Source organism: Anolis carolinensis, chromosome 6 (assembly GCF_035594765.1).
Source record: "Anolis carolinensis isolate JA03-04 chromosome 6, rAnoCar3.1.pri, whole genome shotgun sequence".
In the NCBI taxonomy this organism is placed as follows: domain Eukaryota; kingdom Metazoa; phylum Chordata; class Lepidosauria; order Squamata; family Dactyloidae; genus Anolis; species Anolis carolinensis.
The window spans coordinates 41751209-41777725 of record NC_085846.1 but is presented as its reverse complement, the minus strand read 5'-3'; the positions used below and the strand labels follow the sequence as shown (position 1 = coordinate 41777725).

At 41.2% G+C, this 26517-nt stretch overlaps 2 protein-coding genes across 5 annotated transcripts in view; both read left to right on the top strand.

Moving 5' to 3' along the window:
- The window catches only part of LOC100562825 (charged multivesicular body protein 3), a 42249-nt gene extending 36683 nt beyond the window's left edge, over positions 1–5566 (top strand). For both annotated transcript variants that reach the window (XM_003222373.4, XM_008113113.3), the window contains 5 exons: positions 323–383; positions 1129–1308; positions 3626–3747; positions 4079–4193; positions 5066–5566. In XM_003222373.4, coding sequence (XP_003222421.1) covers positions 323–383; positions 1129–1308; positions 3626–3747; positions 4079–4193; positions 5066–5211 — 624 coding nt within the window. In that variant the 3' untranslated portion in view covers positions 5212–5566. The remainder of the gene's footprint in view (positions 1–322; positions 384–1128; positions 1309–3625; positions 3748–4078; positions 4194–5065) is intronic.
- A 12009-nt stretch (positions 5567–17575) lies between these two features.
- Positions 17576–26517, top strand: part of reep1 (receptor accessory protein 1) — an 81372-nt gene continuing 72430 nt past the window's right edge. For all 3 annotated transcript variants that reach the window (XM_008113118.3, XM_008113117.3, XM_008113114.3), the window contains exon 1: positions 17576–17750. In XM_008113118.3, the coding sequence (XP_008111325.2) occupies positions 17719–17750 (32 nt within the window). In that variant the 5' untranslated portion in view covers positions 17576–17718. The remainder of the gene's footprint in view (positions 17751–26517) is intronic.

Genomic DNA, 26517 nt, shown 5'->3' with positions numbered 1-26517 from the left:
CTATGTGTATGAGTGTGAGTGTATATGGCTGGAGTTACACTTAAAATGTGCATGTTCTGACTTACATACAAATTCAACTTAAGAACACACTTCCAGAACTTAATCTTGTTCGTGCCTTGGAGACTGCCTGTACATGCTGCAATATTAAATTATGCAGTTATAACCTATGTATGATTAAAAGGGTGGCAACTATGGTGAGAAAGGCTGCCTGTTTGGAAATTGAAATTTCACTGAAAGAAGTCTTTAAACAGTGTGTCCAGTGTTTATTTCTTTTAAAACTCTAACTCTTGCACTCACACTTAACTATATGTTCTTTTTACAGGTCAATGAATGGTCATTGAAGATCCGAAAAGAAATGAGAGTAATTGATAGGCAGATCAGAGGTTTGTATTTTCACATGTTTTCTCTGAAGTGTTCTTTCATATAGTTGAATTATGCAATTATGCTATGTTAACCTATAATGTTTACTTGAAGATATGTCACAAAGCATGCACTGAGGCTTACTTCCAGGCAAGGGATGTGTATTGAACTGCAACTAAATGTTTTGATTCAAAACTTAGATTTATAGATTGTGATGAAAGACTGCGTAGCCATGTTCAGATTCAACTCTGGGATAAACCAACAGGGAGCTCAGGCATGGATGCTCCTTCTATATTACTTGAATCCCAGAGAAAATTGATAACATTTTAATCTGAAAACTCTGCTCATTTCAATACTGTCTACATCACAGAGTTCCCTGATTCAAATGCAGCCTCAGACCTAACAGCATAAAGAGTAGCATGCAAATTGTGGTGCTGTCTTATGGCTCCTTCAAGCCTTGCTTCTTTTCATTCTAGCTGCTATAGCCATTATATGCTTCGAAACACTGAAAATAAAAGGTAGTTGGGTGAAAATAGCACACCTGAAAAGAATGCATAGTGATAACACTACAGGTTTGGCTTGTCATTCATTACCAGCAAAATGCCTGCATTCTGGGAACTATAGACATGAACCTGAGCTGAGTCTCACTCATTCTTCCTTGTGCAAGATAATGACATCCTAAGAATAATTCTTAGAATGCTTCCAGTTGCATGAAAACAGGTTAAACTGTTACTATTTACTCTTCTTTGTGTTTCCTCTCAAATCCAGATATTCAGCGAGAAGAGGAGAAAGTAAAAAGATCAATCAAAGATGCTGCTAAAAAGGGCCAAAAAGATGTGTGTGTGGTTTTGGCCAAGGAGATGATCCGTTCACGAAAGGCTGTGAGCAAACTGTATGCCTCCAAAGCCCACATGAATTCAGTGCTGATGGGGATGAAGAATCAGCTGGGTATGGTTACAGCTGCATTCCAACAGTATAACGGTTTCAGAATAGTGTTTGACAAACTTATTGATACTATGTCCATATGCATAGTATCAATGCACACATCTCAGTTCAATTTTCATGTAGCACCACTGTCATTTAAAGGAATGTTCAAACACTGTCCCATCATAAATTTGTTTCCTGTATTATGCTGTTCAATAAAATGGCAGGTACTGACAAATGAGGCCCTGTAGATCTGGGCTTCCTAAACCTTTTCAACTTATGAGCCCTTTCCTCTTGAGCCTTTTTATGTGACCTCAGGGTATATAGGTATATAAAATAGGTATAAAACTGAACATATACTGATAAATCAGCATTTTTGAGGCTTTCAAAGCAGGCTCATTTTCCTTTTTGTAGAGTACAGCTGAAGCATTTTCGGCAGAGTTCACTGTAAATGCTGCCCATTGTGCCTAACAGATTTGTGTAAATGGGTGGCTTTCAGAAACCTTTTACTGTTGCCAAATTATTCATGATCCACAACACTGAGCTAAGAGAACCCCAGTTGGAGTTGAGACCCATAGTTTGAGAAGCACTGCTCTAGATTATTTGGACTGCAACTCTCACTAGTCCTCAACAAAGAGGATTTTTAGGAATTATAGTCATAAAAGCATCTGCATCCCTCTTCTAGAACTTTTTCATACTTTATTTATTCTTTGACACAAGATTTGCTCTAGGATATGATCCAAGGTAAGCTTTTATTTTTAGCTTTTTCTCATTTCATTACTTTAATCTCATGATACCTGGGTATTCTTGGAAGTAAAGATGGCACTGGAAATCAGCTCTTTCTTTATGTCATTTTCCTAGTTATTTTATATAATTTTATTTTCAAAAACCTTTCAAAATCAGGAAAAAATATCTGGGCACAGCTGTATACATGAGCACTGTATGGTGATCTCAGCTAAATGCTATGTCATCCTTTCTAGCTAGATTTTAAGAGGGGTTTGAATATATCCATGAAGAATATCATAAAAAATGTTGGCAGGGTTGACAGAGAGAAAAACTATCAGATCCTACTTATATAGGTATCACTGACTGCCATATGAGCCGCAGTGGCGGAGTGGGTTAAACTCTTGTGCCAGCTGAACTGCTAACCTGAAGGTTAGGTTGCTGACCTGAAGGTTGGCAGTTCGAATCCTCAAGACGGGTTTTTTTTTTCCATGTCAGGAGTGACTTGAGAAACTGCAAGTCTCTTCTGATGTGAGAAAATTGGCCGTCTACAAGGATGTTGCCCAGCGGATCCTGGATGTTTTACCATCCTGTGGGAGGCTTCTCTCATGTTCCCGCATGGGAAGCTGAAGCTGACGGGAGCTCATCCCGCTCCTCGGATTTGAACCGCTGACCTTTCGGTCAGCGGTCCTACCAGCACAAAGGTTTAGCCCATTGTGCCACAGGGGGCAAGTTGCAGGGATGGTAACACATCTGAACGTCCCCTGGGCAACATCTCTGTAGACAGCCAATTCTCCCACACCAGAAGCGACTTGCAGTATGTTCTCAAGTCGTTTCTGACATGATAGAAAAAAGGATGGCCTGTGAGAAAGAACAAGAGAAGGAGGCAATAACTCTCTTGGATACTTTGCTGTTTCAGATGGACAGTCAACTGCCCTGTATCTGGATTCATTGTTTTCTTCTGATATTGCCCTATACTTGGGTTTATGTTATTTTATTTTACTTGTAGACTTTGGAATAGTTTATTTTACAAGTGAAATATAAAAAGTACACTAAATACCAATAAACTAGATGGCAGGAAAACAGAAGGTAGTTTGGGATTTACTGGTAGATCTCTTATTTGTAGCAGAAGGGCAAAGTTTTCTAAAACAAGAGCAACAGCTTTTTTTTTTTCTGCATGCCTTAAGTAATTTTCATTATATCTATAATTTTCAATATCCGTTGGTCCACCGATGGCAATTCTTTTGATTTTTTGCTATTGTCACCTGTTTCCATTTGTTTTTGAGATGTATCTTTTTTTATATCCTGATTCAGTTTCTTATAGAACTCTTTTGCTTTCTCTTCTGAGGTCAGGACAAAGTGTACTATCGCGTCTTGTGGGGCTTTGTTCCATTCTTGTTGAGTTTCTAGCATTTTGTTCATTTCTTCCAATGTATCTAATTTTGTTTCAAATTTTACATGGTCTTTTTCTGTTTTCCATTTATTTTGCTTAATTTCCTTTATGTCCTGTTGAAATAGAAAGGGTAATTTGCTCTGCTGGTTGGAAGTACCCTCATTGCCAAAGATATTTCACTTATTTGAACTTGATCTAAATATCTCCCATATTTTCTCTTGGCAGCTGTCCTGAGGGTAGCTGGCTCATTACAGAAGAGCACAGAAGTCATGAAAGCCATGCAGAATTTAGTAAAGATCCCTGAAATTCAGGCTACAATGAGGGATTTATCCAAAGAAATGATGAAGGTTAGATTAACAATATCTTCATTTTTTCCTTTGCTTCTTCCATAACATGTTTAAACAATACCTGTTTCATATCATTATTCTCCTCTTGTTTTATCTGTTGTTCTTGTATCTGCATTTTCTCTTCCTTTTGCCAGATAAGGCAGTTGCTGAATCATTTCAAAGCAAATCAGTCACTGTATTTTTCCCATCTCTCTGAGTTTGAAAGTCTGCTGGTTCCATGCAGTTGCATATTTGTTTAAGCTGAGAATGAGAATGGGACCTGTTTGTTGTAACTGTGCTGTCTTTTTTATATATAAATTGAACAATCTTGTAATTTCTGTATCTTCTTTAGGCCGGGATCATAGAAGACATGCTGGAGGATACCTTTGAAAGTATGGAAGACCAAGAGGAAATGGAAGAGGAGGCAGAGATGGAGATTGACAAAATTTTATTTGAAATTACAGCTGGTAGGTGGAAATATACAGTATATGCTTATATACCAATATAGATGCATATCCTCTTATTCCACTGCTATTCCCTCCTCCTTTCCGTCAGTTAATGGTGAAAGTAGCCATCTTGCTTTGTAATACTGATTTCTTATTTTGAATGGGCAGGCTTAAATCTTACAAATACTTGGGAACTGCTTGTGTTCTAACAAAATAAAATGTCCAGGTTCTGATCTCCCTGAAGAAATCTTCTGTAGTGGAGAGCATTGCTTCTGTTGAAATTATAAAAAGGCCGAATGGAATAAATATGGTTTTACATGGCATAATGTGTATAGGCTTGCCATACAGTAGAGTCTCACTTATCCAACCTTCACTCATCCAACGTTCTGTATTATCCAATGCAGTCTGGCTTCACAGGACTGAACTTTTTACAGGTTTAACTTTTGACGATGTTGTTACTGTAAATTCATTTTATGCAATTCTATCTTTATTTGTAGTCAATTTTAGTAGTTAGTGTTAGTCAATGTTTTCAATACATTGTGATGTTTTGGTGCTAAATTTGTAAATACAGTAATTACTGCATAATGTTACCGTGTAGTGAACGATGTATTGAACTGCTTTTTCTGTTGATGTGTTGTAAAACATGATATTTTGGTGCTTAATTTGTAAAATCATAACGTAATTTCACGTTTAATAGGCTTTTTCTTAATAATCCCTCCTTATTATCCAACATTTTACTTATCCAACGTTCTGCCATCCCATTTATGTTGGATAAGTGAGACTCTACTGTAATCATATTGAAGGCTTGTACAATACTGCATGGTATCCCGGCTTCACGTTTTCTGCTTCCTTTTAACAGCTAGCCTGCTTCCTTTTGTTTTGTTTCCTTTCAGGAGCCCTGGGTAAAGCACCTAGTAAAGTCACGGATGCCCTTCCAGAACACGAACCAGAGGGAGCTACAGCAGCCGCTGTGGTTGATGATGAGGAAGAGGAAGATATTGAAGCTATGCAGTCACGGTTAGCTACTCTTCGTAGTTAGCCATAGACCACTGTTATAACTTGATTTATTTTGCCATGGGCTGTTCTGCCTTTACAATGTAAAACTCCTTATGAAAAATGTTTCCTGTATATATTCCGATATATATTTTTTGTGGGTTTGCCTTGGGAGATATTATTTTTAACTTTTTTCTGTCAACCTTTGTCAGCTTTAAACAGCTCTGGTGGAATGGAGAGAAGATCCTATATATGTATAATGAACTAATAAACATTTGGAAAGAGTCTGCAGTTTATGAACTCATCTTCTCAAAGGCATTTCTGCAGGCTGACGCTACTGCACTACCTTATGTACATTTCTGAAACACTAACTGGATTTTAATAAACAGCTTTTAACACTTTCTTTGTAGTTTCTTATAAGCTGGTATTTCTTACAAGTATATGAACATGTATACTAAGTAGCTAACAGCAGTTGACAATTCATGATTTTGGCCTTTTGGGAGCCTTTGGCTGCTACACAATTTCTCAATCCCTTGAAAACTATCTGGAATTGGCCAGAAGTCCATTTTTATTTCTAAAGACACTGTTTATCTGTTTATTTTAAAGTGTGAGTTGTGAGAGTCAAATCTGTTTTTAAAAAGTTCACTCCTAGAAGCTTCCAGAAAGAGGGTGCTCACTTTTGGGAGGAAAAATTTGGGAGTCACAAAAATAGCTTTGTAGATAATATGCAGCTCCTGGGCTGTACTAGTTCCTAAACTGTAAAATCATGAGACTCAGACACATGATATTATAGCTGAGGGGGAAAATATACAAGCATCTTTTTCAAAGTTCTTAAAAGAATGTAAAGAAATTAGGAAGAAAAATCAGATGTAGCATAAGAGTAGCTATGGTGGCTCGAACCAAGGGTCTACTAAGTTCAGCATTCCTTTTCCACTGGAACCCGAAGCCTGTGGCAAGGACTGGCAGACCTCATGGTTGCAGGGTCTAAGTTGTGTTGTTTAGAAAGATCAGAAGCATTTTTGCAAGGTATTTCCTTGATCAAGCATAAGAAACAGCTCTGAACCTAAACTAAACCTTAAAAAGAAATTGAGTCAATAAATATTCTTATTTTGGAATTAGTGGAGTATGCCAAGCAGGAATGAAGGAGGAAAATGCTTAATTGTGAATGGTGAAAATAAGATTGTCATGTTGCTGTATTATGTCTATTGCATATCCAGGTATTTACAGGCAGATGGAAAGAGATTAATAGAGTTATTTTTGAATTATTACTTCAATTCATATGGTTATATACTGTTTATAATTCAAGGGCTTAAAATGTTTTTGTTAATTCTGATTTAATATGACTTAATTGTTTGTATTTGGTTTTTCATCATGCTGTGGATTTTCTTCAAACTCAATTTTGGAAGAGACACATGCTATAAATCAAGCAAGGAAATAATCTATGTAATCTACTTGGCTAATTAAGGAGTTTCAATGATTCTGTTAAGTTTACTAGATATTAATGATAGTCTTCATAATCAGAAGATCTCCTTTAGCACTCTATTTCTCAATATTTGTAATTGGAATGGATTTAAACAGGTATCGTGTGATCTTCAACTCTGTTTCCCCACACACTTGGATCACTTAGTGTGGCCAGATTTACGTGGTTTGTAAAGAACAGATGTAAAGAACATTTACTGACAAAGGCAGGATTGACATGGCAGAAAGCCTGCAGCTCAGTAAACACCTTTCTATAACCTTTTAAAAACCTAGAAAATTTACTGTCTGTCTCTGAGAAGAAAATGCATCATCATCATAGGCGATCCCCTCATAGCTTAATATGATTGCCTTCCATGTGTAGAATCTTGGTGGTTGGTCCATAAGTGGCTGTAGAGACCTATTCTGGCTCTGCATGGTCCTTCGCAGTGAGGGCATACATTTCCAAATAGAAGGCGGTCCCAACACAGTTTTGCTTGATATGCCTTCCTCTTGACACATTTCTCTCCTTCGCCTTTATTCATGTCTCTTCAAAATCCACAGCAGTGTTGGTAACAGCCGACTTCCAGTTAGAACACTCAAGTGCCAGGGTTTCCCAATTCTTAGCGTTTATACCACATTTTTAAAGGTTAGCTTCAATCCCACCTTGAAATCTATTTAGTTGTCCACCAGCATTCTTATTTCCATTCTTGAGTTGAGTAAAGTAATTGCTTTAGGAGATGGTGATTGGTCATTTGGACAATGTGGCCAGTCCAGTGAGATTGATAACGGGAATCATTATTTCAGTGTTGGTGGCCTTTGCTTCCAGAATGCTGATGTTTGTCCGCCTGTCCCAAGAGATTTGTAGGATTTTTCGGAGGCAACGCTGATGGGATCTTTCCAGAAGCTGAGAGTGATGTTTGTAGACTGTGTTTCGCAAGTATACAGTAGAGTTGGAAGGACAATACTGGGGCCAGGAAGCTCTAGTACCTCACCAGACACAAATCCCAGGATTCCATGGGATGTTGCCATAGTTACTGATGTGGAAGTAAAGTGCTATAATTATGTAGTGTGGAAGGACTCCTTAGAGAAAGTGGTCTGCCATATATATTTGCCAATGAGATAGCCAGACACAAAGGAATTTCATCATGCACAAAGTTCTACTGAGACCTCCAGAGGTCTCGGCCACAAATGTAATCCTTTTGCATCTGACTATTGAGACTTAGACCCCTCCCACATTGCCCTCTATCCCAGGATTTGATCCCAGATTATCTGTTTTAAACTGGAAGGTATGCCAGATAATCTGGGATCAGATTCTGGGATATAGGGGCAGTGTGGAAGGACCCTTAAAAACTACAATCTCCATTACTTTTCTTCGGGCATAAATAACTGAATGGGAGCTTCCCAATATGTCTGAGAGGTCAAGATGGATCAGCTTTGATCACTACTGAGGAAGAAAGGAATACCACACTTTCCACCTGCCAAAAATAGACGGGATATTAGTTGTAATAAAGTGTTGGTTACAATTTCATATACATATACAGTGAACAAAACGAGCAGATGGAATTGTACAAAAGAGTCCACAGAACCAAACATGTTCAGGATAGAGAAAAATTATGGCAAAAATGCTCTCTATTCATCGTGAAGATGGGAGTTAAGTGAGGAAAGGATGAATGATTCCCACTGTTTGCCAGATCAGGGCATGGCAAATTTGCTTTTTTAAACTATAACTACTAGAAACCTCAACCACTGTGGACAAGCTCTGTGCCAAACTGCAAGTCCTGTCCCCCTGCCCCCACCAAGACAAACCCTGAAATTGGCTAAAACATGTTGTTGCTTTAAAAAGATGATTGCAGTATCTGGAATATACAACAAAGTGCTAGCATGTTTGTAGTCCTGTCCCTCTCAGATGCTCAGTATCCTGTACTTTAGCAAACCAGTTGACTGCTCTGTTTATATCTCAGTGTTATTTGGGTTTGATAGGAATTGTATCTATCAGAATGTCTTGAAATATTCATGTAATGTATCCTCATCCCTATTGTCAATTTCTGGAACTACAGTAGAGTCTCACTTATCCAACATAAACGGGCCAGTAGAATGTTGGATAAGTGAATATGTTGGATAATAAGGAGGCATTAAGGAAAAGCCTATTAAACATCAAATTAGGTTATGATTTTACAAATTAAGCACCAAAACATCATGTTATACAACAAATTTGACAGAAAAAGTAGTTCAATACGCAGTAATGTTATGTTGTAATTACTGTATTTACGCATTTAGCACCAAAATATCACAATGTATTGAAAACATTGACTACAAAAATGCGTTGGATAATCCAGAACGTTGGATAAGTGAGACTCTACTGTAGTTGCAACATTTATGGGGAATAATGTTTGGAGGGTTTATTTTCTATCAAGGTAGTTTCTGATAAAGACAAACAATAAATTTCCTTGTCTGTATCTCGGCCTAAATACCCTAAAGCAGGGGTCCCCAAACTAAGGCCCGGGGGCCGGATGCGGCCCTCCAAGGTCATTTACCTGGCCCCCACCCTCAGTTTTATAATATAATATTTTTATATCAGTTTTAATAATATAATATATTGTATATAGATATAATAATATTATGTTATACAATATAATACTAATAATAATACCATATAATAATATTAATTATATGTTATATATTACATATTATATAATAATATAGTGGTATAGTTCAATATAGTAATATATAATGCTAATATTGTGCTATGCTAATAATATAATATATTGTATATACATACAGCTGCTCTGAATCCCCTTCGGGGTGAGAAGAGCAGGATATAAATGTAGTAAATAAATGCAGTAAATAAATAATTAATTTTAGACTTGGGCTCGGCCAAAGTCTGAAATGACTTGAAGGCACACAACAACAACAATACTAATTAACTTGACTCTCTCATTGGCCAGTAGCAGGCCCACACTTTCCATTGAAATCCTGATAGGTTTATGTTGGTTAAAATTGTTTTCATTTTTAAATATTGTATTGTTCTTTCGTTGTTGTTGTTGTTGCACTGCCCCCTCGATGGATTGTCACCTTGCCGTGGTGAGGGGGCTTGCGTGTTCCGATGAACCTGTGGGCACTGGAGTGATGCACTCCCAGGAGTGGCCGCAGGGGAGGTTCCAGACCAAGCACAATCCGAAGACCCAAAGACCTCAACGGCGGAGCAGGCGGAGGATAACATGGTACATGTTACAACGGCTGTGAAGGCGGAAGAAGGCTGCAACAGACTGAGAAGCCACTGTCGTTGTGTTAACCACACCACTGCTGGAACCTCACTCTGTGAAGACTGTGTGTTGACCGGCCGTGCACCGACCTCCACACAAAAAAAAAATCACGCACAGGCGTCTTCCAACAAAAATAAAAACAAACCTACAAAAGTCCCATGGCGATCAGCGAGTGGCGACGGGGGCAGGACTGTGAAATCTGGAAGCCCCTAGTCACAGACTGGCACATGGGCGGTGGATATGGACTCAGTCGTTCTACCTCAAGGACCGAGGCAGTTGAGTAGTCCGGCAGCTGTATCCATGACTGAGCAGCCCTTTTTAGGATCCGCTCTGCTCACCCCACACGGGGAAGGGGCTAGAAAAGGTGCCCTAAACATAGTCTGCCTCTCCTACCCTGACTGGACTGCCGCGTCCAGAGGGGTCACCACTCTGCGGCCAAAAAAGAAAAATGAACTTTGGAACATGGAACGTACGGACATTGTTAGATAACACTGACAGCGAGCGCCCCGAACGCAGGACTGCTCTCATTGCAAGAGAGCTGGGACGCTTCAAGATCGACATAGCAGCCCTTCAGGAGACCCGGAGAGCAGGAGAGGGGCAGCTGAAGGAAGAAAAGGGAGGCTACACCTTCTTCTGGAAGGGACTACCTGAAGAAGAGCGAAGAAGAATACACGGAGTTGGCTTTGCTATCAGAAACGACCTGGTGAAGCACCTGACTGAAGCACCCACTGGCATCAACGAACGACTTTCAACCCTCCGAATTAACCTTGCCAAAAACCAACAGGCAACCATCATATGCGCCTATGCACCAACTCTAGATGCTGACGAAGACATCAAGGAAAATTTTTACTGTCAGCTGGATACCATCCTATCGGAGATACCTAAGGAGGACAAAATCATCCTCCTGGGGGACTTTAACGCAAGAGTCGGAAGGGACTCTGACCTGTGGCCAGGGATCATAGGAAAAGACGGGGTCGGAAACAGCAACTCGAATGGCATCTTGCTTCTCACCAAATGCGGAGAGCACAACCTTGTCATCACCAACACGCTCTTCCGCCAGAAAAACAAGCTCAAGACATCATGGAAGCACCCTCGGTCAAAGCATTGGCACCTCCTGGACTATGTTATCACACGTGCCAGAGACCGCCGCGATGTGCTTCTCACAAGAGCCATGACAGGTACTGATGACTGCTGGACAGACCACAGGCTAATCCGATCCACGATGGCTATCAAGATCGTCCCCAAACGCAGACTCCAAGGAAGGAAAACAAGGCGAAAAATGAACACCCAAGCCCTTCAGGTGCCCTCCAAACGAGCCCTTCTCCAAACAACACTCAAAGATCATCTACCCACAGAACACCCCGAAAATGTTGAGGAACATTGGAACAAACTGAAGACCTCCATCATCACAGCCTGCGAAGAAAGCATTGGATACCTAACTAAGAAACATCAAGACTGGTTTGATGATAACGACAAAGAGATCCAACAGCTGATTGATAACAAAAGGAAAGCCTTCCAAACATGGCAGAGAGACACCAACTGTGCTGCCAAGAAAAAGATCTATGCCAGTGCAAAAGCCGAGGTCCAAAGAAGGACCAGAGAACTCAAGAACATCTGGTGGACAAAGAAGGCTGAAGAAATCCAACACCTTGCAGATACCCATGACGCTCAGGGATTTTTCAAAGCCACAAAGATCATTTATGGACCAAGAAACCATGGCATACAGCCCCTACGCTCATCAGATGGAACCAAAATTCTGAAGGACAAAACATCAATTGCACTACGTTGGAAAGAGCACTACCAGAACCTGCTGAATCGCAGCTCCAATGTGGCCGAAGAGACCCTCTCACAAATCCCGCAACAACAAACCAGGGATGAGCTTGCAGCACTGCCTAGTTTGGAAGAAGTCAGCAATGCCATCAGCCAACAAAAAAACAACAAAGCTAGCGGACCTGATGGGATTCCCGCTGAAATCTTCAAAGAGGGTGGACCTGAGCTGATGCAACAACTCCACCAGCTTATTGAAAAGGTGTGGATGACCGAGAAAATCCCAGCAGACTTCAAGGATGCCACCATCATCACCCTTTTCAAGAAAGGGGACAGAACAGACTGCGGGAACTATCGTGGTATCTCCCTTCTAACCTCCGCCGGGAAAATCCTCGCAAGAATCCTTGCAAACCGCCTTCTCCCTGTCTCAGAAGACACCCTCCCAGAATCCCAGAATGGCTTCCGCCCCTCCAGAGGAACAGTGGACATGATCTTCACTGCTCGACAGCTCCAAGAAAAATGCAGGGAACAAAACCAACCTCTGTACATGGCATTCATTGACCTTGCAAAGGCATTCGACACAGTGAATCGCAGCGCTCTCTGGACCATCCTCCAAAAAATCGGGTGCCCTGACAAATTTGTGAACATCCTGCGGCTCCTCCATGATGACATGATGGCAACAGTCTTGGACAGCAACGGCTCCCAAAGTGACCCATTTAAGGTTGAATCAGGTGTCAAGCAGGGATGTGTTATTGCCCCCACCTTATTTTCCATCTTCATCGCTATGATACTTCACCTTGTTGATGGGAAGCTTCCCACCGGAGTGGAAATCATCTATCGGACAGATGGCAAGCTATTTAACCTCAGCAGACTGAGAGCCAAAACCAAGGTCACCACAACATCTGTTATAGAACTCCAATATGCTGATGACAACGTAGTCTGTGCGCGTTCAGAAGAAGACCTACAAGCCACTCTAAACACCTTCGCAGAAGCATACGAGAAGCTCGGCCTCTCACTGAACATCGAGAAAACCAAAGTGCTCTTCCAACAGGCACCAGCTAATCCCTCTGCAAAGCCAGGAATACAGCTTAACGGTGCAACATTAGAAAATGTTGACCATTTCCGCTACCTTGGTAGCCACCTCTCCACAAAAGTCAACATCGACACTGAAATACAACACCGCCTGAGCTCTGCGAGTGCAGCATTTTTCCGTATGAAGCAGAGAGTGTTCGATGACCGGGACATCCGTAGAGAGACCAAGGTGCTTGTTTATAAAGCCATTGTCCTCCCAACCCTGCTCTATGCCTGCGAAACGTGGACTGTGTACAGACGTCACACCAAACTCCTGGAGCGTTTCCATCAGCGTTGTCTCAGGAAAATCCTGCAAATCTCTTGGGAAGACAGGCGGACAAATGTCAGCGTGCTTGAGGAAGCAAAGACCACCAGCATTGAAGCGATGCTCTTACGCCATCAACTCCGTTGGACTGGCCACGTTGTCCGAATGCCCGATCACCGTCTCCCAAAGCAGCTCCTCTACTCTGAACTCAAGAATGGGAAACGGAATGTTGGAGGGCAGGAAAAGAGATTTAAAGATGGGCTCAAAGCCAACCTTAAAAACTGTGGCATAGACACTGAGAACTGGGAAGCCCTGGCCCTTGAGCGCTCTAATTGGAGGTCAGCTGTGACCAGCAGTGCTGCGGAGTTTGAAGAGGCACGAACGGAGGGCTTAAGGGAGAAACGTGCCAAGAGGAAGGAGCGTCAAGCTAACCCCGACCGGGACCGCCTTCCACCTGGAAACCGATGTCCTCACTGCGGGAGAATATGCGGGTCAAGAATCGGTCTCTTCAGTCACCTAAGAACACACGCCCAAGATACCAAGGTTGGAAGACCATCGTCCTCGAACGTCGAGGGATCGCCTAAGTAAGTAAGTGTTGCACTGCAAGTAAGACATGTGCCGTATGCATAGAAATTTGTTCATATTTTTTTTCAAATGATAATTCGGCCCCTCAACAGTCTGAAGGATTGTGGACCGGCCCCCTGCTTCAAAAGTTTGAGGAATCCTGCCCTAAAGGTGTCAATCCTGTCTGATCTTGGAAGCCAAGCAGGGTGAGCCCTAGTTAGCACTTGGATGGGAGCCTATTAACAAATACCATGGTGTGCAGGCAATGTTTCAGAGAAAGGACCAACCCTGGAATATTCCCCTAAGAAAACCCTATGAAATTCATTGGGTTGTCATTAAGTTGACAGTTGACTCGAAAGTACACACATCAATTGCCTAGGTTCTTCTAGTAGTTTTGATTGGTTCCACTGACAATGTGTTCAATAGGAATATCATTTTTGCCGCAAGGTTTTCTTTTGACTTTCCTTTCCACATTACATTTCTAGTTATCAAACTGAATGTTCCTTCTTCCCCTTCCCTTTTTCCCTTTTAGAGTTATAGTACTGAGATGGTATAGCACTTTCGCACTGACTGTAATATTTTTTTAAATGTTAAAGACAAGGAAAAATTAACCATGCATCAAGAAGTGTGTTTGAAGGATCAAAGAACTCTTGATATATTTAGGGCATTTCTGGGCATGGGTACCAAACAAGATTTGACATCCAGAAACAGAAAGCCCAATATGTACCAAAACTTGTGGTCCATCTGGAGAAGGTTAACAAATGTGAGATCTGCTAATACTAGAGAAAAATCTCCTGCAATAGACAGGTCATTGCTTGACTTTCTGCCCTTGAATGAGTTTTTGGTATGAAGGACAGAGTTTTGCACTTTTGAAAGATTAGGTAAAGGTTTTCCCCTGACATTAAGTCTAGTCATGTCTGAATCTGAGGGTTGGTACTCATCTCTATTTCTAAGCCGAAGAGCCGGTGTACATAGACACCGCCTAGGTCATGTGGCTGGCATGACTGCATGGAGAGCCCTTACCTTCCTGCAGAAGCGGTAACTATTGATCTATTCACATTTGCATGTTTTCGAACTGCTAGGTTGGCAGAAGCTGTGGCTAACAGAGGGTGCTCACCCCAGTCCCCGGGTTCAAACCGTCGACCTTTCGGTCAGCAAGTTCAGTAGCTCAGCGGTTTAACCTGCTGTGCTACTGGGGGCTCCACTTGTAATTCTGATTGATCACATATATTACAACAGATGTGAATATTATCTGATACTTCATCTATTTGAGTGCAATTCTTATCATCTCTCACCATTAATAATTTTGTTTGGGGCTGACGGGAGCTGCAATCAAACAACCTTTAACAGGCCAGAACTGCCCTGCTCTGCTATGAAGGAATCCCATCATGTCCTTATAGACTTTGGTCACTGATACCCGAGGTCATTGATTGAACTTTGTGGGGCTACAACACCCAAATCCCTGCCATCCTGACTGGCCAGTGGGGGATTCTGGGTCAGAGAGGAGGTAGGGAGGGAGGAATGACGGCGTGAGTTATCTAACCCTAGTGAGGCCACTGCCTCATGCTTTCAATTCAGAACCTTAGATCTCTCTGCTTTGGAGAATAGCCTCTTCGGCTAAAACTACAAGGCTAAAACCCTAGACTGGTGTACTTTTTTGAACCTTGCAATGTACCAATGCTCCGATCAGAGCTGTCACTACTACTCAATGACACCTGAATTCACAGTGGGTGACGTCACCCTCATGCATTAAATCCAGATCCTTAGCCCTGTCCAGAGATGAATGACCCCTTTGAGTCCCCGATGGCGTAGTGGACTAAAGCCTCATGACTTCAAGGTTGGGTTGCTGACCTGAAAGCTGCCAGGTTCGAATCCCACTCAGGGAGAGTGCGGATGAGCTCCCTCTATCAGCTCCAGCTCCATGCGGGGACATGAGAGAAGCCTCCCACAAGGATGGTAAAACATCAAAACATCCGGGCATCCCCTGGGCAACGTCCTTGCAGACAACCAATTCTCTCACTCCAGAAGCGACTCAAGTTGCTCCTGACACGGAAAAAAAAAAAACCCTTTGAGGAGTCTCAGGGGTGGGGAAGTGGTGGCAGCAGTGATTTCCCTGCCTCCATAGCGAGTTTGGGGTGTTGTATGAATTCCGGGCCATATGACCGTTATCTAGCAGCATTTTCTCCTAATGTTTTGCTTTCTTTGGCTGGCATCATTAGAGGATCAGATGCAGGTGAAACATCTGGAGAAAATGCTGCTAGAACATGGCCTTACAACCCAGAAACCACACAACACATACTGTGAAAGCTTTCGACAATACAATGTAAGATCTGATTCGGTGCCCTTCACCTAGAGCAGTGGTTCCCAACCTTTTTTTTTTTTTTTACCAGGGAACACTTTCCATCATTAGTATCAAAAAGGTTGCAAATCAGTTTTTGGTTAACTTTAGATTCGGTTTGGTTATTTGGAGTGCTGATTCAGAAAATTGCATTGGCTAGACCACATCAGCTCTAGTTTCTGATACAGAACATATGCCACCCAGTAGTCGCCATCTATTCATTCACAAAAAAACCATTTTTAATAATCTAGAGCTGACGTGATCTATCCAATGCGATTTTCTGAATCAGTAGCCCAAATAACCCCAGGAACAGCCCTAAAAACTAAGACACCAAGGTGCCCCTGCTTCCAGGCACCACATGGAACAGCTCTGCTCAGGGGGAAGGAGAAGGAGGAGAAGCAGCAGTCAGGAGGCTTGTCGCGTCTTTCATGGGTAGTCAGCCTTTCCTCTCCCGACATCCCCATTGCCTCGGCACTATTAGAGGGCTTTGTGAGACCAATCATTCATTGCAACTGTGTAGTAACGGTAAAGCTGTGGACCATATTTTAATTCTTGGGGACCACTGGTGGTCCATGGACCACAGGTTGGGAACCACTGACCTAGACACATTTGAGTGTCCAACAGTGTCTGGGAGCTTCCAATTACATTATTCACATCTTTGAAATCCAGCCATGGAAAACATCACACAACTAACCCACAAAGCCCAGTCCTCACGGAGGCCTAACCGAAGGAAGGCTCTAAAATCAGGACAATAAAAAACAACACTCATAAAACTGAGGAATTTCAGACACAAATCAATCTGGGCCAGCTAACACCTCCAATCAAAGGATTCCTGCAGGCAGGAAGCAGCCAGGCTTTGAAGTTGAAAGGCTATTAAATGCTAATCAAGGTTATTTATTTATTTATTTAGTGTCAAAAGCATTGCATAATAAATAAATTGTAAAAGTGATGAAATAAAGGAAATTACAAGCAGCTAAATAGTTTTAGACCAAAAGCCGGCAACAGCAACCACATTGGGTTGTTGTATGTCTTTCGGGCTGTGTGGCCATGTTCCAGAAGCATTCTCTCCTGACGTTTCGCCCACATCTATGGCAGGCATCCTCAGAGGTTGTGAGGTAATGTGAGCAACCACATTGTCGGTAGCTTTAAACTCCTCCTCCTCCATACATGAGGCAGGGCATTGTGGGCAAGCATACATATGCGGAGTTGTTTGTTCAGCTCCACAGTCACACAAGGTGGAGGATTCCTCCAGGTAGTGCCACCTAATGCCAAGTTATCTTTTGATCTGCCCACTCCGCTTCTGAGTCTAAACAAGGTGGCCAATTGCAACATTCACACTTGCTTCAAACAGGCAAGAGTTCTTTCTCCCTGCCTGGACGTTTCACAGATATATAACCCCCCCCCCTCCCACCTTTGCTGAGTTTCCAACAGACCTCCCAACCCCTGAGGATGCCTACCATAGATTTGGGCGAAACGTCAGGAGAGAATGCTGCTGGAACATGGCCATACAGCCTGAAAAACTCACAACAACCCAGGCACCACATGTTGCACAGAAACTGAGAGGATAGATTGGACCTTAACAGCAAGGAATGGCTCCTTTGATGATTGAGAAGCCCTCGCTCCCTCCCTCCTTTCTTTTTTTCCCACGTGCCGCGCGCTCCCGCTCCTTCTCAGTGCGCCTGCGCGCAGAGAGGCTGGCATGCCAATGGCTGGGGCGCCTGCCCGGCTCAGTCGAGCGAAGGCAGGCAGGAGGACGCCTCGCAGCCCGGGCAAGGAAGGCGGCGGCGGCCAGGAGCCCTCGTAGCCCAGCCCCAGCCCCGCGGAGCCATGGTCTCCTGGATCATCTCCAGGCTAGTGGTGTGAGTACTGCGCCTCCCTCCCCTCCCTCCCTTTCTTCTCGCCTCCATTCCCTTCTCGGCTAAGGATATTATCTGCTCTGGGTGAGCAGCAGGTCTATATTTAGCCTTTTGACACCGCTGCAGCCGCCGAGCCCCGTTTTGCAAAATGGGATTTAAACCCAACGACGGGTTGGGAAGCGCGGCTCCCCAGCCGGGGTTTTGGAAGACTGTTTGGCATGGACAGGCGCTGCTGTTCATTTTTCTCTTGCAATAGCCGAGCGTTAGAAATAGGAGAGACGTTCGCCCCGCTTTGTTATTGGCAAGGCGCGCTTCCACCTGAGACTCGCCAGGGGGCGCTGGCGGGAGCCTTTCCCAAGGGTGGGGGCGAGCAGAGGAAGGAGGTCTTCATTTGGGGCTCATTGGGGATCCCTCCGGGCGGATCACTTGGAAACCATAGCCTCTCCCAGGCTGATATAATACAATGTAATATAATATAATAATGATATAAAATATAATAATGATATATAATATAGTGATATGATATGATCCAGGGTGCCCATAAAGAGACTTTCTATTTATTTACCATTGAAATGGTAAAAAGAGACTTTATGGACACCTAATATAATAAAATAATTATATATAGTAATTCTATATAATATAATAGGATAATACAATATAATATAGTATAATAGGATAATATTATAATATACAGTAGAGTCCCACTTATCCAACATAAACGGGCCGGCAGAACGTTGGATAAGCGAATATGTTGGATAATAAGGAGAGATTAAGAAAAAGCCTATTAAACATCAAATTAGGTTATGATTTTACAAATTAAGCACCAAAACATCATGTTATACAACCAATTACGCAGTAATGTTATGTTGTAATTACTGTATTTACAAAATTAGAACCAAAATATCACGTTATATTGAAAACATTGACTACAAAAATGCGTTGGATAATCCAGAATGTTGGATAAGCGAGTGTTGGATAAGTGAGACTCTACTGTAATATAATACATTTCTATTTGTGTACAATTTATATAATAAAGTCCATGAAGTCTCTTTAACATTTCTATTTATTTACCATTTAAATAGTAAAGACACTTTATGTACACTCTAGATAATATAATGTAATGTAATAACTATGTATAATAATTAGAGTCTCACATATCCAACGTTCTGGATTATCCAATGCATTTTTGTAGTCAATGTTTTCAATGCATTGTGATATTTTGGTGCTAAATTCGTAAATACAGTAATTACTACATAGCATTAATGTGTAATGAACTACCTTTACTGTCAAATTTGTTGTATAACATAATGTTTTGCTGCTTAATTTGTAAAATGATAACCCATTTTGGTGTTTAATAGGCTTTTTTCTTAATCTCTCCTTATTATCCAACATATTCGCTTATCCAAAATTCTGCCAGCCCGTTTATGTTGGATAAGTGAGACTCTACTGTTTATGTAATATAGTTTTATGATATGATATTATATAATATGGCCATAAAGTCTCTTTAACCTTTCTATTTATTTACCATTTAAATAGTAAAGACACTTTATGGACACTCTGGATAATATAATATAATATAATAATTATATCTAATAATTATATCTAATATAGTATTATGACATAATAAGAAATAATATGTCCATAAAGTCTCTTTACCATTTTTTATTTATTGCCATTTAAATGGTAAAGAGACTTTATGGATACCTAATATAATATAATACAGGGTGTCCATAAAGTCTCTTTTCCATTTATATTTATTTGCCATTTAAATAGTAAAAAGACTTTGTGAATACCTAATATAATATAAAATAACATGATATAATACAATACAGGGTGTCCATAAAGTCTTTTTTCCAGTTATATTTATTTGTCATTTAAATAGTAAAGAGACTTTGTGGATACCTAATATAATATAAAATAACATAATATAATACAATACAGGGTGTCCATAAAGTCTCTTTTCCATTTATATTTATTTGTCATTTAAATAGTAAAGAGACTTTGTGGATACCTAATATAATATAAAATAACATGATATAATACAATACAGGGTATTCATAAAGTCTCTTTACCTTTTCAATTTATTTACCATTGAAATGGTAAAGAGACTTCATGAACATATAATATAATATAATACAGGGTGTCCATAAAGTCTCTTTACCATTTCTATTTATTTACTATTGAAATGGTAAAGAAACTTTATAGATACTTAATATAATATAATATACAATATTCACCCTACTAAAGCATACCCCTCGGGGTGGGAGGATGAGCCCAGTGGCAAACTGGCCCAATGGTAAGTGGGCCCCCTTTAAACGTTATTATATTTACATCTAGTATCTACTCTGTCCTGTTGGTCATATGCACAATTTATGTACATTGCAATTATTAAAACAATACACATGGATTTCACTATGATTTTAATTGTACCTTTTCTCCACTTATGTATTTTTTAAAAAATATTTCTCATGAAAATGCAATGATTGCCTTATAGTTGAGTGTGGACCTTGTTTGCCTCCCGGCAACCAATCTTTACAGACTCTATCGGCCACTGGATGGGCTTCCACACCTTGCTTTGAGTGGGCCCTCCTGGCATGTCATGGAGAGCCAAAGCCACGCTGCAAGGCGTGTGCAGGAATGCCTCAAGACAGTCTCTCGAGGAAGGAAACAATAGAGCTCCTTTGCGGGAGCATCTGGATCTGCAAAGGGTTGCTTCGGGGAAGGGAGTCAGAGAGAAGGAGTATGTTTGCCTACGGCTAAGCCAGCAACACAGAAGCTGCTTCTTGCAAGTGTTCTGGAAAAAAGGGGAGATGCTAATGCTGTTCTTTAGGCCACCGGTTCTGGGATGTGGTGTTGTCTAGCTGGACAGAGATGTCCCGGGTGTCTTGTTGAATCTTCCTGCCTTCTGTCTCATCCAACAGATCCAAAGACAGGAAGAGGGTGGGATTGATTTTTGTAGCTTCCGCTTTGTAACAACCAAAAGCCTCTTGATGATAGATCATACCCTTAAGTGACAAAGCATTTCCAGGGGTGTGGAACCGAGGCTGACAGCTCTTTGATTCTGATCAATCTTCCAGCTGTCACTGGCAGCGGTTCGGCCTCGGCTATATTAGGTTGAGCTGTGTTAAATATTATATGAGTGCTTTGCAAACAATATGTGGATCTTGCTGATCCTCTGGAGATAATGCTTTCGGATTTCGTTCTCGCAAAACCTTTTTTCCTCTTCTCCACGAGGTCCCTGAAGTGACATAAACAATAGCTTTTAAATCATTATAGGAAAACACCATTCCACTCTCCTAAGCATCTGTCACAATTATGTCCCGCTTTTCCTTTGATTTTTAAACACAAATTCATTTTGGAAACATCATATAGTATATATGTTTATTTGTTTGCTTACTTCCCTCATGTTGAACCTCTCTGGAATAATCTTAATGGATACTGTAGTTCTGAGAAACAAAGGCAACCCAAGGAAAGATCATAAAGTGATGTCATTACCTGTTCAGTTGCAGGGATCTTCCAGGGAAAATACATAGTATTAGTCTCTTTACCATTTTAATTTATTTACCATTTAAATGGTAAAAAGACTTTATGGACACCCTGGATAATATAATCTATATATATAAAAGGGTAATGAAATTTCAGCCTAGGACAAAACAACAAAACTACACATCCCAGAAACACGAAACTTGGCAGCAAACCTCTCATCCATGCCTCTACGTTCATACAACAAAAAGAAAAGAAAAATAATGTCCTAATTAGAGGGAGAGGAATAATTGTTTTTATCCAATTGCTGCCAGTTAGAAGGCTAAGCTCCGCCCACTTGGTCTCCTAGCAACCCACTCAGCCCAGGGGACAGGCAGAGTTAGGCCTCACTTTGGCCTCTTCCACATTGCCTATAAAATATAGATTATCTGATTTTAACTGGATTATATGGCAGTGTAGACTCAAGGCCCTTCCACACAGCTATATAACCCATTTATAATGGACTTAATGTAAAGTAAAACCTTTACCCTTTACCTTAACTACCACCAGTTCCTCAATACTTTATTTCCCATACCACCATACTTCGCCACAGCAACGCGTGGCCGGGCACAGCTAGTATAATATAATATAATATGTCCATAAAGTCTATTAACCATCTAAATTTGTTTATCATTTAAATGGTAAAGAGACTTTATAGACACCCTGGATTTTTTTGTGTCAGGAGTGACTTGAGAAACTGCAAGTTGCTTCCGGTGTGAGAGAATTGGCTGTCTGTAAGGACGTTGCGCAGAGGACGCCCAGATGTTTGATATTTTGCCATCCTGTGGAAGGCTTCACTCATGTCCCCACATGGGGAGTTGGAGCTGACAGAGGGAGCTCACCTGCTCTCCAGATTCGAACTGCCAACTTGTCGGTCAGCAATCTTGCCAGTACAAAGGATTAATCCATTATGGACACCCTGGATTATATAATATAATATAATAATAATATAATTATAATGCTGTACTGTAATTGTTTTCTTGTATACGTCCACAGGCAGAAAAGCTTCTTTCCCCTGAACGTTGTGCAGAATGCCCTTCATTCATCTGCACATATATAGTGTTGTACTGAATGAGGCCAAAGAAGTAAATTGAAAGGATTGAACTGAAATAAAAATTAATCCCGTCCTTCTATCAAATGTGTACCTCTGTAGTAACTTAAAACTCTTCAGTATTTGGAAAACCAAAGGAAAATATTGTCTTTTTATGGCAGAATTTTTACTTGGAGGCAATTCTATCACCCATAGCTACATAGAGATTTTTGTAGATACTCCTTTCTGAAGTTTTTAGGCAGTTCCACATAGAGAGTGTTGCAGTAGTCCAAACGGGATGTGACTAAGGCGTGGACTACCATGGCCAGGTCTGGCATCTCAAGGTACGGGTGCAGCTGGTGCACAAGTTTTAACTGTGCAAAGGCGCTTTTGGTCACCTGGGGTTCCAGGGTCAGCGATGAGTCCAGGATTACCCCCAAGCTCCAAACCTTCAGGGGGAGTATAATCCCATCCAACACACTTTGTAAATCTGTTCCCTGTTCTGCCTTGAAACTGACCAAGAGAACTTCTGTTTTGTCTGGATTTCCAGGTACCAGTTCAGGGCCAGGACGGCATCCTTTTGGTGGAAAGGAGTAATAGAGTTGCGTGTCATCTGCGTAAATTTGACACTGAACTCCAAAACTCCGGATGATCTTTCCCAGTGGTTTCATGTAAATATTAAACAGCATGGGGGACAGAACTGAACCCTGAGGGACCCCACAGGCCACTGGCCAGGGAGTCGAATAGGGGTCCCCCAGGACCACCATCTGAGTCCGACCTTCCAACAGTGTCCCCAAACCCCACCCTGGAAAGCCGGCTCAGAAGGATACCATGGTCAATAGTATGGAAAGCCGCAGAGAGGTCCAGGAAAACCAACAGGGACACACTCGCTCTGTCTCGCTCTCTTTGTAGATCATCCACCAAGGCAACCAATGCTGTCTCACTTCCATAGCCAGGCCTGAAACCAAATTGAAATAAATCTAGAGAATCGGTTTCATCTAAGAAACTTTGGAGCTGTGAGACCACCACTAGCCCTCAAAGTAGCCCTCAAAATTTACCAAAAGCACAAAATCCCTCCAATAGCTATGATCTGAGTTGATTGAAACACATATATATGCTAGTTCAGAGCATGCTTATTTAAACAAAGCACTGAAAGTTCCAAAGAAGGGGGAAAGCAAATGTGTTTGAAACGCTTAGGACTCCTGATGACTGGAAAGCTTGAGGCAGGAACATTTTCAAAATTATTTCTTGGAGAAACACAAAACAAAAAACAAAAAAACAAAGGAAGCAATGTTAGTTCATCTAAACACCCCCCCCCCCCCCCCACCACCACCACCAAAATAATAATTTCACGCTCGGGAAACAACACACAGTGAATCAGCAAACATTGGAGAAAGGAGGATGTGAAGAATGAACGATAAAACATAGGCTAAATTGCTAAATTGAAACTTGTAGCTCCAGTGTTCAATAATAGAGTGAATGAACAAAGGATGAAACTTTAATATCATCCTATCAGTAGATGACTGAAAGCATTGATCCCCCTTTAAACCACTTGTACCAGTCCACATCATTGGAGAGCCTTGAAGAAACTTGGAAGGAAAGCGGTGTTACATTTATTATTTTCCTAACAAAGACGCTAGAAACAAAACTGTGTGGGTGTGATACTCAACATTTATCTTTTTCCTTTGATGTTTTTTGGCCTTGAGCTTCCAGAAGCATGGAGAGTAGTCAGAGATTCTGGGCACTGAAGTACAAGACATCTGGAATACCAAAGATTAAGGATGTAGGATGAATAATGTGTCAAGGCATGACACCCTTCCCCCTAAACTCCCTCTGAATTTGGCTGGTTTCAGTATTAATTGTCTTTGTAAATAATCATATTTATATAGAATCATGTACAATCTGTTCTCCTTTTTAAAAAAGCGGAAAGTAAACAAGCAAAGCTTCTCCTTTGTCTTGATATCTATGTTGTTTTATTCTAGGAAAGATGCTCCAAGAAAATGTAGGGCAATCTAAGCCCTGTTCCGTTCAGCTGCCTCTTTCTTTGTGTATTGATTTAATTTTTAATGCACGCCACATGCTTTAAGGCCCAGTCTTACTCCCATAGATTTCTAGCCACACAACAATGTAGCTGTATGTTTATTGAGAAATGCTAGTTGACAGATGAAGGGGAATCGTTTCTCCACTATGTGTCTACAATTTATTTTTGCTTTGTTGGTCCTCTTTGGCGCTCTGCGTTTCTAAGGATTGCAGATTGCTTAAGGGTGCTTTGTGACGACTGTCTTTTTCATGGAGGGGTGGCATTTGTCTTCCCATGTGGCACTGATGGATGCCATGGATCAAGTCCCCTTGAGGCTCTTTTTTATTAGAATTGAATAGAACAAGACAGGCGTCATCATGCCCGGTTGTGTTTGCCCAACATCTTCTAGCATCCCATAATATACAAAAAGGGAAACAAGCATATTGTCTCATTTAAAGCTCCTAAAAGATACTCTCACTCCTAAATCTAAAATGTTTTGTTCATTAGCACCTCAGTGTAGCTTATAAAAGGATATAAAGTCCTCAACCAAATGTTTCCTGGGGCTTCCTGTGATTTTTGACCTGAGCTTCAGTGTTATTCCCAGATGCCTGAATTCAAGTTCATAGCCAGACATGTGTGTCTGGGTGTTTACTGTCCTTTGTTCCTCTTGAGATTTTTCTCATCCAGATCACGCATTTTATTGTCTGTTTAGCAAAAACCTCCATGATAGATGAGCGGACAAGAAGGTGAAAGGACAAAGGGGTGGGACTGAGCTTTCTTTTGTGTGTCCACCCATCTAAGCCTGCTGAAGATGCGCATGAAAGATATATATATATATATATATATATATATATATATATATATATATGCGCTAGTTCAGAGCTACCTTCTCTCCTGACCAAAAGGCCGTGTTTGGGATGTGAGTGGAGAAAGGCATATCCTTATGGAGCGCTGGTTTAACAGCATTAAAATTGCTGTTTGGGATGAATGGACTATTGCTAGGGACTTCCTGCTCAGAGCTGTCTGAAAAATAAAATTCTAGAGGGAGCAATGGCATCTTAGACACATTGTCTCCTCTTCTCTGAAAAACCTCATACATTATTTGGGCAGTATTATGGGGAAAGAGCCATAGTTTAGTAGCATGACTCATTCTCTGCTTGAAAAGGATGAAGTTTCAATTATTGAAATGTCTCGGATGAACTCGGGAGAAAAACCTTGGAGAGCCGCTATCAGTCGGTGTAAATCAGAGGCGGTGGGACTTGTAGTGGTTCAAATTATTGGTGGTCTCTGGACTTATGCCTGTCTCTGAGCATTGGTTGCTGGTCCCTGGAAGGTTTCTAGGAAAGAATGAAGTAGTTATACCCAGTGGGCATGCATTCAGAGGCAATCCCTGGAAATTTGGAAATTAATAACACTGGCTAATACATATTTTGGTGCCTCAAATATTAGCCCTGTTTCAGGGTATATTTGACCCGCTGATTCCAAAAATGGCACCAGTTTTCCCCAATCAGCTCTAGTTTTTGAGATACAGAACATGTGTCATCTTCCAGTCACCATCTTCTCGCCCAGAGAAAACCATGATCACCATATCTAAGATACTAGAACTGATGCAGTCTATTCAATGCAATTTTCTGAATCACACCCCTCCCCCAAATAATCCCAGGAAGATGTCTAAAAACCAAGACACTGCCATTTTTTTTGGTTGTGCTGTGTAATTAGTCCCTCACATCAGATAGCCTTGGAGTCACGGTGGCGCAATGGGTTAAACCAGTGGTTCTCAATCTGGGGTCCCTAGATATTTTTGGCCTACAACTCAACATTTCATGGTTCCTTAAGAATACTATTTTGGGCTATTTCTTTTATCTTACAATGTTTATTTTAATTAATATACTTTTAATCTACTATTTTAATTAGAATTAATATACTTTTGCCTATCCTAGGAAATCCCACCCATTTCTCTGTAGGTGGCCCTGTTTTGCTTCTACATTGACAGATGGAAATCCAACAAAATTAGACATAGGAAGGACAAAGTAGGAACACATGACACAGTGTGAAATACTTTCTACTGACAGCGTGGGAGAAGGATTTCTACTACTAGGGTGGTGAGAAAGGCCAATTTAATTCTTTCTTATGTTCTTGAAGCCTTCCCTCTCTATCCCATATAAGAGTATGAAGCTCAGTTCGAGATAAATATTACA